The following is a 13,018-nucleotide window of genomic DNA, read 5'->3' as shown; positions in this document are numbered from 1 at the left end:
GTTTTTTTTTAAAAAATACCCTCAGGCTGAACACTCAGCCGGAGCTGTAATAAAGGCAATTATTATACTTGTAAAAACTTCTCATTCACAGTACAGATGTAATTTACAACAAAGGTCACACACATCAATACTGAGCAGTTTTTTCCTTTTGTACATCAGACTCTGTGCTTTAGACCTGCAGGATTTTTTGTTGAGATTTTTTTTTTTTTCTTTTGCACTGATATATACCATACCAACATTGCAAGATGCAAGTGGAGAAACTGGAGTTTAAATAAAATTACAGGCAAAACTACCCTATCCCAGTGTGGTTGCTGTACATATCTACAGTACGATTTTTGGAATGTATTGCCATTTAAGAACATAGAAACTCTCTACAGACAATTTCACATACAGAATACGTACACCTTTTAGAAAAAAAAGGCAAATTTTTATCTTACAGAGAGCGTGTATCTTACATTTGCCTATACGTTTCTTTCTTCGGTTTCTTTTTTCTTCCTTTTTCAACACTAGGTTTAGTAAAGTGATCGTAAGTGCCGAAGCAGTTTTCCAATGGCAAGCGGACGGGATTCTCAATGCAGAAGCCGACCTGGTGGGACAGGTCTTTAGGAACCTTCTCCCCTTGGTCACTGCTGTGGATCTGTCTCCATGGATGGCTGCCCAGGGAGGACTTTTGCTTTAAAGATTTGCCTGGAGGAAGGACTAGAGAGCAATTCAGCTCTGTTATCTTGCTTGTTCCTATTCAAAAGGGCCGGGTGAGGATGGAGCATGAGTTAGAGGGGTCCGGAAACTAATTCTTTCAGACTTTTTCGAGGAGGGACTGCTGGGTCTGGAAGTTGGAGTTGATGGAGGAGGGAGAGTGGGAAGTTCACTGCTGTCAGCCTCCTGGAGGGTCGTAGTGGTCGGGGCTTTGGCGGGGGGAGGGAGATTAGGCTCGTAAAAAGGCGCCTTGGAGAGGAGCAAGGTTAGTACCCAAAATGGCCCTGAGCTTGCTGAGGGTGAAGGGCATCCTGGAGGGTAGCCCTGGGGGGCAGGTGGCTTGGAATCCCCAAGACAAGGCTGGCTCTGAAACCTCGGCAAGTTGGCCCACACCCCCCAACCCTGCCGGCACCCGAGGACCACAGCAGGCCTGTATCAAGGAATGGCCATCCGGCACATTTCAGCAGAGCACATGACGGGTGTCCGTGCCAACAGATCAGCACTGCTTTCTCTACCGTGTCCCTTAACAGGGACAACAGGGTCACAGGCAAGCTGTAAATGTGCAAGTGGTTGGGAGCAGGGCAGTGGGTCCCGGGGTAGGGGGTGGGGGAGAGTGCGGAGTGAGAGTCTTCCCTACATCATGAGGGTGGGCCTGTGGGCTGGGAGCTCTGTGCTTGGGGGAGCCGGAAGAGAGGCTGGCAGAGGGGCTTAGAGCCATGCTCAGTGACACACGGCCAGGGCTGGTGGCATCAATTCCGTTTCTCTGGGCACCTGTGTAGGGCAGTAGCCCTTTGGCCAGATTGCTTGCACAGTGTGTCTCTGTCATTGAGAAATGGCTCTCCAGTGACTCCCGGCCCCCATCCCCTCTGCCTGTGCCTGTGAGCCCCAGTGGCGGTGAGGACTCTCCCCTGCTGGCCACACAGGCCTCCAGAAAGGAAACCTTGGCAGCTGGGCTGTCTGAATACAGGGGGGAGTGACGCCCAGGAGAGCTGGGGTGCAGGGCTTGGGGGAGGGGCCCAGCCACCCCCAAGGTCACAGGCTAGTCTAGCAGAGCCCAGTCTGCTGCTCTGTAGGTCTGGGGCTGGAAGATCTGGCCCAGGAATATTTCAAGCCTGGGCTGAAGCAATGCCCTTTATCCAGCTCCCAGGCCTCAGTGCTTGAAGTCTCCAGTCCTTGGGCAGCCCCCTGGGGTGGGGCCGGAAGGTAATGATGAGGAAAGCCCTGGCCTCTGGCCTAGGCTGTGACTGGGGCTCAGGCTCCTTCCCACCTGCTGCCAGACCTGACCAGTGCCAGTAGAGCAAAGGCTGGGCTCGTTGGCCTTCTTCCAGGGGGGCCGGGAGCCCCAGACTCTGGGTCAGACAGCCAGGAAGTGCTGGCTAACCCCACCCCCTGTACCCTGGAGCCCAGCAGACCCCCAGGTAGGCCCTTCCCTATTGTCCCCTTTTTGTCTTAGCCAAAGGGAAATGAACTAGGTGGTCTGGCTGGAGGCTGACCTGTGGCTGGTTTGTCCTGGCAGCAGAGGCCAAGCAGGGAAAGGTCCTGAATGGGCAGAGGAGGGAATTATGCCGGAGGGCGGGGAGCTCACAGAAGTGCCCCAGCCCTATGCACCTTATGGTGTCCCGTCTAAACAACAGCTCAGGAGCCCCTTATGGCCACACGATTCATGCAGCCTGCCTGAGGAATGGGGACTGGCCAAGGAGGTCTCTGCTCTGCAGCGTTAGCACCTAGCCTGGCTGGGCCATGACCGTGGTCCCCATGCTTTCTCCCCCTGGTAGAAACTACAGAAAATGATTTCAGAATATTGTGGAAAACCCCACCCATCCCAGGGCTGGGTAAACATGCTAGAGTTCAAGTTCCATATTTCAACTCGGGATTTTAATTTCTAGTCTTTTTTTTTTTTTTTTTTTTTAAACAAAGCAGGCTTTTGCACCAGGAAACACAGGGCAGCTGCGTAAAGGAGGAGATGGGGATGAGGAAAGAGGCACTAGCTCTTATTGATTGCTTTGGAGAAGAATTCAAATGACCTTGGACAATAGGAGGCTAGGGGAAATATCAAACACCAGGTTTATATATATATATATATATTTAATTTTATTTTTTAAAAGAGATTTAAACCAACCAATAGGAGGCCTGGGCAGTTCCCACCAGTCATGGTTTTGGGTACTTCCTGGGGGTAGTGGAGACCTGACGGTGTGTGGGACAGGGACAGGGGGACCAGTCGTGCTGCAAAGTGGTCCAGAAATGAGTCCTTGCAAACTTCCAGTGCTGAGCACATGAAAAGCCCAGCCATGGAGGAAATAGGGCCCTTTGTACCCCAGGGACCAAATGTAAAATGAAGCCCAAGCCTGGCCTCAGGAATGGCGAGGCAACGCACCTTGGATCTTGACCCCCAGGGGTTGGGCCCTGTCACTTCAGCCTTGTGGGTAGTTTCTAGAACAAGGATGGCAGCCAGTGGCTGGGACCCTGAGAGCAAGGCCGAGGTCAGGTGCTCAGGAACCAGTGGAGATGGTCAGGAACTCCTTTCCCAGCCCAGACAGGGGGAGGGTGCAGTGAGGGGCAGAGGTGCTGGGCCAGGGGGCAGGGGGATTTGTCTACTGGTCAAGTGCCAGGATGGGATCGTGACGCAGGCCACCTGGACGTCTGGGAGTCCTGGGGAAGCAACCAGCTCCTACCTTCTACCCGTTCCAAATATTTTGTGTCGAAGCCCTAGGAAAAAGAAAGTCGGAGTTTTCTGGGCCTGCCCGTGGAGTCTCCCTGCCTGTCCCTCTGCCTCGGGCTGCTGGCCCTTCTGCTGGGAGCCGGGGGAGGCCACTAGCTGGGGTGGGATAAAGCAGCAATAAATAGGAACCATAAACAACTGTACATAGGAGAGCTTGCTTTTACATTTAATTATATATATCTTTAAAGTTTCTTTTTCTCTCTCTCTCTGCTTCAGTGCATTCCCCTTTCTCTTAGCAACTGACCGCCTCTTGCCAGCCTTGGGGGTAGCTGCTGACCACGGTGGCCCAAGGTGAAGCCTCACCTAAATGTTCACAGCCTCAAATACCTCGTGGGGTTTTTCATGTTTGTGTGTGTGTGTGTGTGTGTGTGTTGTTTGTATCTTTTCAAGCAACAAAAGGTCACAGAAAAAGGCACAGGTAACTGCATACATGGTGGGAAGATAAGACAGACGGGGGCTGAGCAGAAGCTTCTTGGACAGAACAACAGATGGGACAGGGAGCCCGTGACAGCAAGATGATTCGAGGAAGTCGGCTGGAAACGTCTGTGGCCAAACACCGGAAGCCAGTTGCTGAAGCGGTCGGGGAGAGGCTAAGTGCTCCGGGGCCCCCGGTCCTCGGGCTGCTGTGGGGGCGCCCCGGGCCCCCCACTTCCCGAGGGCTCGGGGGAGCCCTGACTGGTCCTGGGTTCCCCGGAGAGGTTCCTCCTCCGGGCTGGGAAGCGAGCGGAGGCCTCGGCCAGGCAGCCCACGGAACTGCTGCGGTCCAGCGGCGGGGTGGCGGAGGCCGAGGGGTTGGCCGGCGCACGCAGTGACTCCAGGCGGGGGCTCCGGGACCCTGCCCGGCGGCCCTGGGGTGGCCGGGGCGAGGCCTCGGGTGGGGTGCGGGGACTGTGCGTGGGCATGGGCTCTGCGGGCACCTCGGCTGAGCGGGGCTCCCAGTCGGGAGGTCTGCCCAGGCCCCTGCTCGTCCTGCCCCTCTCCTTGGGGTAGTCCCTGGCCTCCAGCTCCGAGGAGAGTGTGAATTTGGAGACCTTAGCCACGGGGGACACGGAGGCCGATGAGCTCTCGGTGGGACTCCGGCGGGCTCTCTCCTGGGCCTCCCGGGCCCCCGTCAGGTCGCTGCCACCCCCTGAGAAGCCGCTGACCCAGGCCGTGCTGGGCCCGGGGAGCAGGGTGGGGTGGGCCCCCGGCCGGGCCTGTACCATCTGGATCCCGCCGATGGGAATCAGGGGGCACGGGGTGCGGGTCAAGTGCTGCGAGTGCAGAGGCAGGTGGCTGAAGACGTTCTCCTCTGTCCGGGCCGGGGTGTGGCCGTGGAAGTCATGGGGGGCGGAGAAGGGTCGGGAGAAGAGAGGATGAGCAGGGCCAGGTGAACAGGAGGGACTTGGCGACTCGGCCTTCTGCTGGGGTCAGAAAATAAGACAGAGTAAGGCGAGGATTATGTGCTGGGCACGTGGAGACCCCAAGGCCTAGAGTGAGGGGGGGACTCGCTGAGATCACAGAGCAAGTCCTGGCTGAGCTGGCCCAGAACCGAGTCCCGACCCCTGCCTACGGTGTTGCCCTGTGTGGGCACCCTCTCTGGAACGGTGACCATGGGTACACTCAGGACATGGTCCCCCGCCTCCAACCAGCTTGGCTGTCTTCCGAGGACGGGGCTGCCTGGTTGGCCCCTATGCACCTGGTCCTCTGTCTCGGTTCTGTGGCTTCTCTTGTTCCTCAAATGATACTGACCCAACTTAACCCTAGAACATGAGTTCCCACTCCAGTCTCTTGGCCTTCTCCCACCTCCAGGAATTTGCACACGACCGCAAAATTAAAAATCAAGTTCAGATTCCTAGCTCGTGTTCCCCCTGGAGCTTGAATCTCTGCTGGTGGTGAGCAGCAGTGCTGGGTTATGACAATCTGGTGACAGAAGAGGTGTTGGGAGGGGAAAGGTGAGTTGACGATGATAATGATATCAGTGCTGGCGATCATGACAGCGGTGATGCTGTGACAGCCATGATCAAGCTGATGGGGTGGCTGGAGTGTAATGATGGCAGATGGCAGTGGTGATGTGACAGTGACAGTGCTGACGGTATGACAGGGAGGGTGTTGGCTGCAGTGACTCTGAGGGTGCTGGTGGCAGTCATGCTGGAGATGTGATGATTTTGGTTGAGCTCTGCCATCTGCTCAAAGAATACGTGGGGATGGCGATGGGGGTGCGGGGGGAGGAAATGGCACAAGTATTTACACTCACATCCAAGGCCACACAGCTTATGAGTGGCAGAACCTGGCTTTAATCCTGGGTAGTCCAGCTCCAGAGTCCGTGCTCTGCTGCTTCGGACACTAAACTAACTGGTTTCAGGCACTCAGCACAGTGCCTGGCACAGGAGGTGCCCAGTACACGTCTTCTTGGTAACCGCTGAGCTGGCAGGGGTGTACCTCCAGGTCTGAGGCCTCAGGGAGGCGTGAGCTTACAGCCCCCCACCTGCCGGCGAGAAGCGGCCCCGCCACCCCGGGGACGGGAACTCACCCACGTGGAGGTGCAGGTCTCCGCTGGGCTTCTGGCGAGCAGCTTGTGAGGTAGAGGCGCGGGTGGGTAGAGAGCCCTTGGGGCCAGCCCTGAGCCTGGGCCGCGCTCGCCCGCCGAGGGGCTGCCCGGCCCCGCCAAGGCCCACTTCCCTGGCAGCGCTGACCGTGGCGGTGACTCGGCCTGGCCTGGAGACCATCTCCTCGTGGGCGAGTGTCTGTGCGGGCCTGGGTCTGTGGCGCCCTCGCATTCAGGGGGCAGTTCCCTACCCAGGGGGCGGGGGGTGAGAGGAGACAGCTCGAGTCTCGGAGACCCACGGGGGAGAGGGCCCGTCTGGGGGCCAGGTGGGCTCGGGGCCGAGGCCGGCGGCTCTCGGGCAGGTGAATGTCGCCGGGGAGACGAGTCGCTTTTGGTTAGTGAGTGTTTTGGGGCGAGTGGTGGGCGGCTGCCTGCTTCTTTGCTCGGGGACCATGGCCTCCTTGGGGACACGGCCTTGGAGCTCAGGGCCGAGCCTGTGTCCTTCTCCATGGGGCCCGGTGGGGCCGGTCCCAGTCGGGGGAGGCACAGGATGCTTTGGCTGGACATGAAGCAGCTGCCGGCTGCCAAGCGCTCGGCTTCTGAGACTGAGCTGCTCCTGGTGGCCTGGCTGCCAGAGGTGGCATCTGGGGGTTGGGGGCCCCGAACAGGTGAGGAGTCTGCCGGCAGCGTGGCAGGCGGGCCGGGCGGGGGTGCCTCCGAGGACGGTCCTGATGGCTCGTCCTGGCTCTCCTCCTCGTCTTCATCCTCATCTTCGTCCAGGTCCGAGTCTGAGTCCGAGTCGTCCAGGTCTGAAAACTGGTGCTCCGCCACGGCCTCTGTGCCCTCTCGCCCTTCCGAGTCCTGGAACGGGTCATCGCTTGTTCCTGAGGGGCAGACACAGGAGACCCGAGGTCAGAGCCAGCCCCAGGCTGCTCTGCTCTAAGCCCCAGAGTCCCAGTCTGCAAACTGGGCCTGACAGCCACGGCAGTGGCACAAGATCATTGAGAGGATGGGAACGCTTTGTAAATAACCACAGCAAAAATTACCGTGTATCTACCATGTGCCAGGTTCAGTTCTAGGGCCTGCATGTGTTAATTCACTTAGTCCTCAAATAATCCCGCTGGGTCGGCACTATTCTTATCTTCGCGTTATAGACAGGGAACCAAGGTGAGACAGTTGAAGTCACTTGTCCAGGTAAGGTAAGTAGTAGGGCTGGGACTGAACCATAGCAAACAAGATAGGTTTTTTCTTTTTTTTTTTTTCATTAGTATTTCAGTGCTGGCTCCACCGTGAGCAAGTTAAGTGATCCTGTTGTGCCTCAGTGTGTCCCCCTCTGTCAAATGAACTTGACAGTCTCACCTCACAGGGTTTGCTAGGCGGAGGAAACACACTCCTGACACACAGCAAGGACTCAAATAATTATAGTCACTCTTAATACATCCATGAAGAAATCTATTACTCTGGGACACAGCAGCCTTGCTGGCCAGTCCAGCAGCGCTGGGCATGGTCAGTTTACATACACGTCTGCCACTGCGGCTAGGCTGCTGCTGGCTGATACAATGGTATCTGGCAGATGGCAGGCCCTGGCCTCTCCGGGGGTTTGGCTAAGCTGGCCTCAGGCTGGCTGCAGAGCAGGGCCTCATCCCAGCCACTCATGTCCAGAGAAGGTACTGTCTTTGCAGAACCCCTGGTGCTCCCAGCTGGGGGGGTAATGGAGCTCTGAAATACCAGCCTCCTGGTCTGGCTTTTGGTGGGGCAGCCCAACCAGTTGGGTCACCACTAACAGGACACAGGCCTAGTTTGGGGATCTATGAAATCGGCAGCAATCAGGACTCCATGGGGAGCTCCGCTAACATCTAGCCCACCTGGCAGGCTCCTGAGGGTTTGGGTCCTGCTGGCCCAACACTCAGCTCATGTCAGTACCCACTCAACTACTGACCAGGAGAGCTGGACACACAAGCTGACTCAGGCCACTGGTGCAACCAGGCTTCTGCACCCCACCATGCAGAGCTGCCCTGGGGGTAGAAAGCCCAGCACTTGTGCTTCCCAATGGCTCAACACACAGCAGTAAGATGCATGCAGTGGATGACAGTCGGCATTCAAGAGGATGTAGGTCAAAAACTATGGGGTGGAGCTGGAGCTGGCAGGGGAAGGGAGGGCCATGGGGCCAAGGGCATGGCCTCCTGGCAGCCAGGAGCAGAACAGTGAGAGTGGGGAAGGGACTGGATGCAAAACATCTCTGAGTTTTGTCCCACGCATTTACTTTCCCGCCTAAGACTTTAGCCGGGGGTGGGGTGGGGGGGTGGGGGGGTGGGGGGCGGGGGGGGGCGGAGCTCACCTCGCCTCACCTCTCATTTACATGCGGAGAAATCCAGGCCCAGAGCAGGCAAGTGCTTCCCCAACACCACCCAGAGAGTCCAGGACTAAGGTTTACAACCCTTGCAGGAAATGGTCTGAGTTTGAACCTTAGTTCCACCCCTTCCTTGCTGTATAATGTTGAATAACTTAGTTTTTCTCTCTGTATTCAGTTTCCTTGTCTGTAAAATGTGAGTAAGACTAATAAACACCACCTCATGAAGCTGCTGGGAGGACCGTGAGGGTCGGACACCCAGTAAGTACCCAACAAACCTCAGCTATTCTCATCCCAAGTACCTCACAACCTCAGCAGACAGGCAGCAATGAGAGCATCTCATCTTGCGGTTGAAGGTCAGAGGGGTGGTGCTACTAGTCAGAGTCCTGATATTCACCAGGAAGGATCCTAATGTCCCTTTTTACAGATGAGGAAGTTGATGGGCAGAGAGGGCCGGTGGCCTGCCCCAGGCACCCAGCAGGAGTGATGGAAGCCAAGGGTCCCTTGCCCAGCACAGGGTTCGCAAAGCCCCCCACATCTGGACTCGCTCAGGGCTCTATGGGATGCCCCAGCCGGACGGCCCGTTCCCAACGCCCCTCACTGTCAAGTCTCCACAAAGCTCCGCCTTTCTGTGGCCTGGGACCGGAGGAACGAAGCGCGCTGGGGCGCCGAGGGGGTTCGGCCACACGGTGGCGCTGGTGCTCAACCTCCTCAACCTCAGGGGCGGGGCTGCGGCGCCCGCCCGGCCACCCGTAGGCAATCTTTCCTAAGCTGTGCTCCCAACCGTCACTTCGCGACTAACAGACAAGCTCCTCCCCGAGCCTTCCTCATCGCAGGAAGTGGCAACTCCAACCTTCCAGTTTCTTAGGCCATAAACCTCAGAGTCATCCTTGGCTATTTTGTTCCCTCATGCTTCCCCGCCCCCCGCCCCACTACGTCAGCAAACCCCTTCGGCTCTACTTGCGGAATGTATCCAGAATCCGACCACGTCTCCCCACCTCCCTCGGCCCACCCAAGTCCAACACGTGCTCAGCCTGGATCCTTGCCTCCAGCCGCGCCCCCTACCGGCCATCCTCTGCATACGGAGTCAGGGAACGGCAGAGGGCGTTGCTCCACCAGGCGGCCAAGTCCATCCCTTGGCCTTCACAGCCACGGCTCTCTCAGACTTCATCTCCCCCCGACTCTGGCCCTCAGGGGCTCTGCTCCGGCTGTTCCCTTTGCAGGGAGAGCCCTTCTCCAGGCCCCACTTGGCTTCCTGACACCTCGCCTCATGTTCTCTGTTCACACCACCGAACAGAGAGGCCACTCCCCACGCTTCCCAGCCCCTCAAGGATGTATTGCTTCATACTCAGCACCCTTGCCCTAGTCCACATTTGTTCATTGCCCAGCTCCCCTCTAGAACGCAGGCTTCCCGACGGCAGGAACTATGTTTTATTCATTGCAGAATCTCTAGCACCTAGAACAGGTCTTAGAACGGGTCTGGTGCTCAGTATTTCTGGAATGAATGCATTGATTTCCTCCTCAAATAAGGTCATCCTTTTTGGCCTCATTGGGAAAATGAAGCTGGGAGAGGGGCAGGGACAGCTCAGGGTCCCTCAGTGGACCCCCGGTGCAGTGCTAGTCGGAACGCCCACCTCCCATCCAGGGAGGGCTCTGGGCTTGGGTGCAGCTGGCCCATCCAGCCCGCCAGGCACCGCAGCCAGCGTTTCTGTCTGACCTTGGGCAACTGCCTTTACCTGTCTGAGCTTTCCTAAATGTCTTCAACTGAAAACGGGGCAACACAAGTTTCTACCACAGTTACGAGGACTCAGTGAGACATCTGTAAATGGCCTGATGTTCTTTTTTGATAAGAATGGTAACCCCACATCCTCATTTTCGGGGGTACAGCCCCAAGTTCACTGTGTTCTGTTCAATAAAGGTGATCTGTTTCACCTAAAAGGAAATGCGACCTAACTCTTTTGTAAGATTGTAGATACATTCCCAAATCAGAAAAACAAAAACAAACGAGACACAGACGCACACACCTCTCCTTGTCACACTGTAATTCTTGATTCTGATTTTAGGGAATCTGGTCAAAGGTTTGCCCAGTGCAGGAGGAGTACCTCTGGCCGCTCATCTACCTGCCAAAAAAGCCCCTCTGGCCTCCTCCCTGGATGCTGAGGCTGGGCAGGGCACAGCCACACACACTGCCTTGTCTTCTCAGAAACTGGCTCTAATGTGGCTCTAATCTTGCTAACGGGGGACTGAGGTCAGGGTGCGGTGCTGGGATAGGGGATGGGATTGGGAGGTGACATGGGGCTGTCAGGTCTGTCTGAAAACCTCTAGCTCTAAAAGGCCCGGGCGTCAGGCTCATGCCCAGAGTGTGTAAGTGTGAGTGTGGGTGTGTACCTCACAGCGTCATCGTGAGAATTTGCCAAGATAATCATGGCACGTGTCTAGAGCATGCCTGACACAGAGTGGGTGCTCAATCAATGTTGACTGTAATTACTCATGTGCTAATGTATTCACCATACATTCACTGAGCACCCACGGGGTGCCGGGCGCTCCACCTGCCTGGCAGACCTTAATGCACCACAGCTACGGCTCCCAGCACGCTGTAAGTCTAGGGGGTGGGGGCGGTCATCCTGTGAATTTAACCTCTGTTGCCCTGCAGTTGGGAAAACTAGAGGAGAGGGCACAGAAGAGGGAGAGGAGGCAGAGCAGAGGAGAGGAGGACAGAAAGCAAGGGGAGGGCAAGGCGGACAGGAGGAGAAAGGGGGAGGCGGGAGTTGGCAATTCATTTACCTTCTTCGGCTTCCAGCTCCTCCAGCACCCCCGTCTCTTGGCACTTTTTGCTGTGGGCCTTCGACTTCATATGCTTAGTCAGATTCCCTGGAAAGGAATGAGAACAGACTCAGGTTCGGCTGGAGGGCAGGTGCTGGGACGTCGCTCCGCCCAGGTGCTCAGGTGGGATGCGCAGCCACAGACCCCGTGCAGGATGGCACTGAGGAGCTGGGGGAGGGTGCGTGAGGGGTGTGAGGGGACAAAGGGTAGAATGAAGAAGTGAGATGCTGATTAAAAAGACAAACAAAAAAGAAATTAAAAGACAAGTCACGTGCAATAAGTTTTTCCTGCCTTTAACTCTGGGCCCAGGAGCTGGTGACACTCATCAAACAGGATTCCCGGCCATTTCAAATACCGGGATGACATCAGGGCTCCCATTAACCCAGCATGGGGGATGGGTACTGAGGATGCCCTCCTGGCTGAGGACACTGTTAGGGCAGCCCACAGGGAAGAAGCTTAGGGTTTGGGAAGAGGAACCAGGACAAAGTTACTGTTAGAAATGGAGAGAGGGCAGAAGACGTAGAGAAATCTGCTAGATCCGGACCTGGGGGCCACAAGGCTGGGGCCCAAGTCCTGACTTCCTTAGAGAGTCATGTCCCCTTCCTGGACCTCCAAGGTCACTGCCGTGCAGACACGGCCGGGGGTGGTGGTGCGTGCGGGGAAGGCCGAACTAAGGCTCTGCCCCTCCCCAAGCCTACGAAGCCCTGGGGGTGTGGCTGACTCTGTCCGCAGTGGGTTGAAGAGCAGAGGTGGCCGCTCTGTGGCATGAGGGGAAAGATAGCGACACCAATTCTCCCCCACGTGCGCACAGCACTTCCCAGGCCACAAAGCCCTGTGGGCAGGTATGCTCTATGAAGGCGCAGCACAGGGCCTCCAGCCGGCCCCAGAAGGATGCAGGCCAGATGCCTCAGGATGCTGCTTTGGGCTCAGCAATCACCTCCAAGCTGGGATGTGCTCACTGTTGCTCTGTAGGTTGCTGAATTTCCATATGGTAGTTCATACAAGAAATCGTAAATTCTTTGAGTCAGGTGCTCTGTCTCACTAATCTTATCAGTTAGCAACTTTGAGCAGATAGATGGAAGAGGGAAGAATGGACTCCTAGAACAGACACATAGAGAGAGAGATGGAGGGATGGATGGATGGATGGATGGATGGATGGATGGATAAGTGGATAAGAGGAAATATGGAGTGATGAACAGGATGAGCGGGAAGGAGCTGGACAGACGGATGGGATACTGGATGAGTAGATAAGCAGATGGATAGACAGATGGAGGATAAAAATAAATGGAAGGATAGATGGAAAATGGATCAATAAACATATGAGAGGATGGAGAATGGGAAAGGAGGAGACATGGGTGAGTGGGAGAATAGCTGGCTGGATGCAGCACACACAAATGCATGGGAGGACAAACAGACAGGAGGATAAAAGAATGGGCAGGTGAATGGAAGGATGGATTGGTGGGAGGGCGAATGGGAGAGGTGGAGGAACAGATGAGAAAATAAATGGGAAGGTAAATGGATAGGAAGACAAACTATTCGGATGAGAGGATGGGAGAAATGGATAAACAGGAGGATAGATGGGTGGATAGATGGGTGAATAGGGAGAGAGGGCCCATGGATGAACCGAAGGGTGCTTCTTAATCATTCTGAGAATTTTAAGGAACCTTAGGGTTTTGCTGAGAGGGTAAAGGGAATCTTAAGCTGAATTGCCTGAGGTGTGCAGGCTTAGGGCGGCAAGGATGGAGAGAAGCTGTTTCTTTCCTCTTTCCTTCCCTTAGTCCTAGTCTGTGACTCCATCCTTCCCAAGTCAGATTTTCTTCCTTTAACTAGACAGAAACCTGGATCTTCTACTCCTGGCCAGATGGAGAGCAGAGCCATAACTTCGAGTCATTCCAGGGCCGGA

General features: G+C 56.0%; 1 protein-coding gene across 2 annotated transcripts in view; it reads right to left on the bottom strand.

The window, feature by feature from the left end:
- Positions 1 to 449: 449 nt before the first annotated feature.
- HIVEP3 (HIVEP zinc finger 3) overlaps positions 450 to 13,018 on the bottom strand; it is a 134,153-nt gene continuing 121,584 nt past the window's right edge. Inside the window, exons 6-8 of one of the 2 annotated variants that reach the window (XM_033836930.2) lie at positions 11,077 to 11,163; positions 5,928 to 6,826; positions 450 to 4,815 (exon numbers count right to left, since the gene is read on the bottom strand). In XM_033836930.2, coding sequence (XP_033692821.1) covers positions 4,006 to 4,815; positions 5,928 to 6,826; positions 11,077 to 11,163 — 1,796 coding nt within the window. In that variant the 3' untranslated portion in view covers positions 450 to 4,005. Of the gene's footprint in view, positions 4,819 to 5,927; positions 6,827 to 11,076; positions 11,164 to 13,018 lie in introns of both variants that reach the window. The other variant, XM_033836925.2, reaches the window with a different exon arrangement.

Source organism: Tursiops truncatus, chromosome 1 (assembly GCF_011762595.2).
Source record: "Tursiops truncatus isolate mTurTru1 chromosome 1, mTurTru1.mat.Y, whole genome shotgun sequence".
In the NCBI taxonomy this organism is placed as follows: Eukaryota; Metazoa; Chordata; class Mammalia; order Artiodactyla; family Delphinidae; genus Tursiops; species Tursiops truncatus.
Note: the sequence above shows the minus strand (reverse complement) of the source record. Positions and strands in the feature narration are given on the sequence as shown.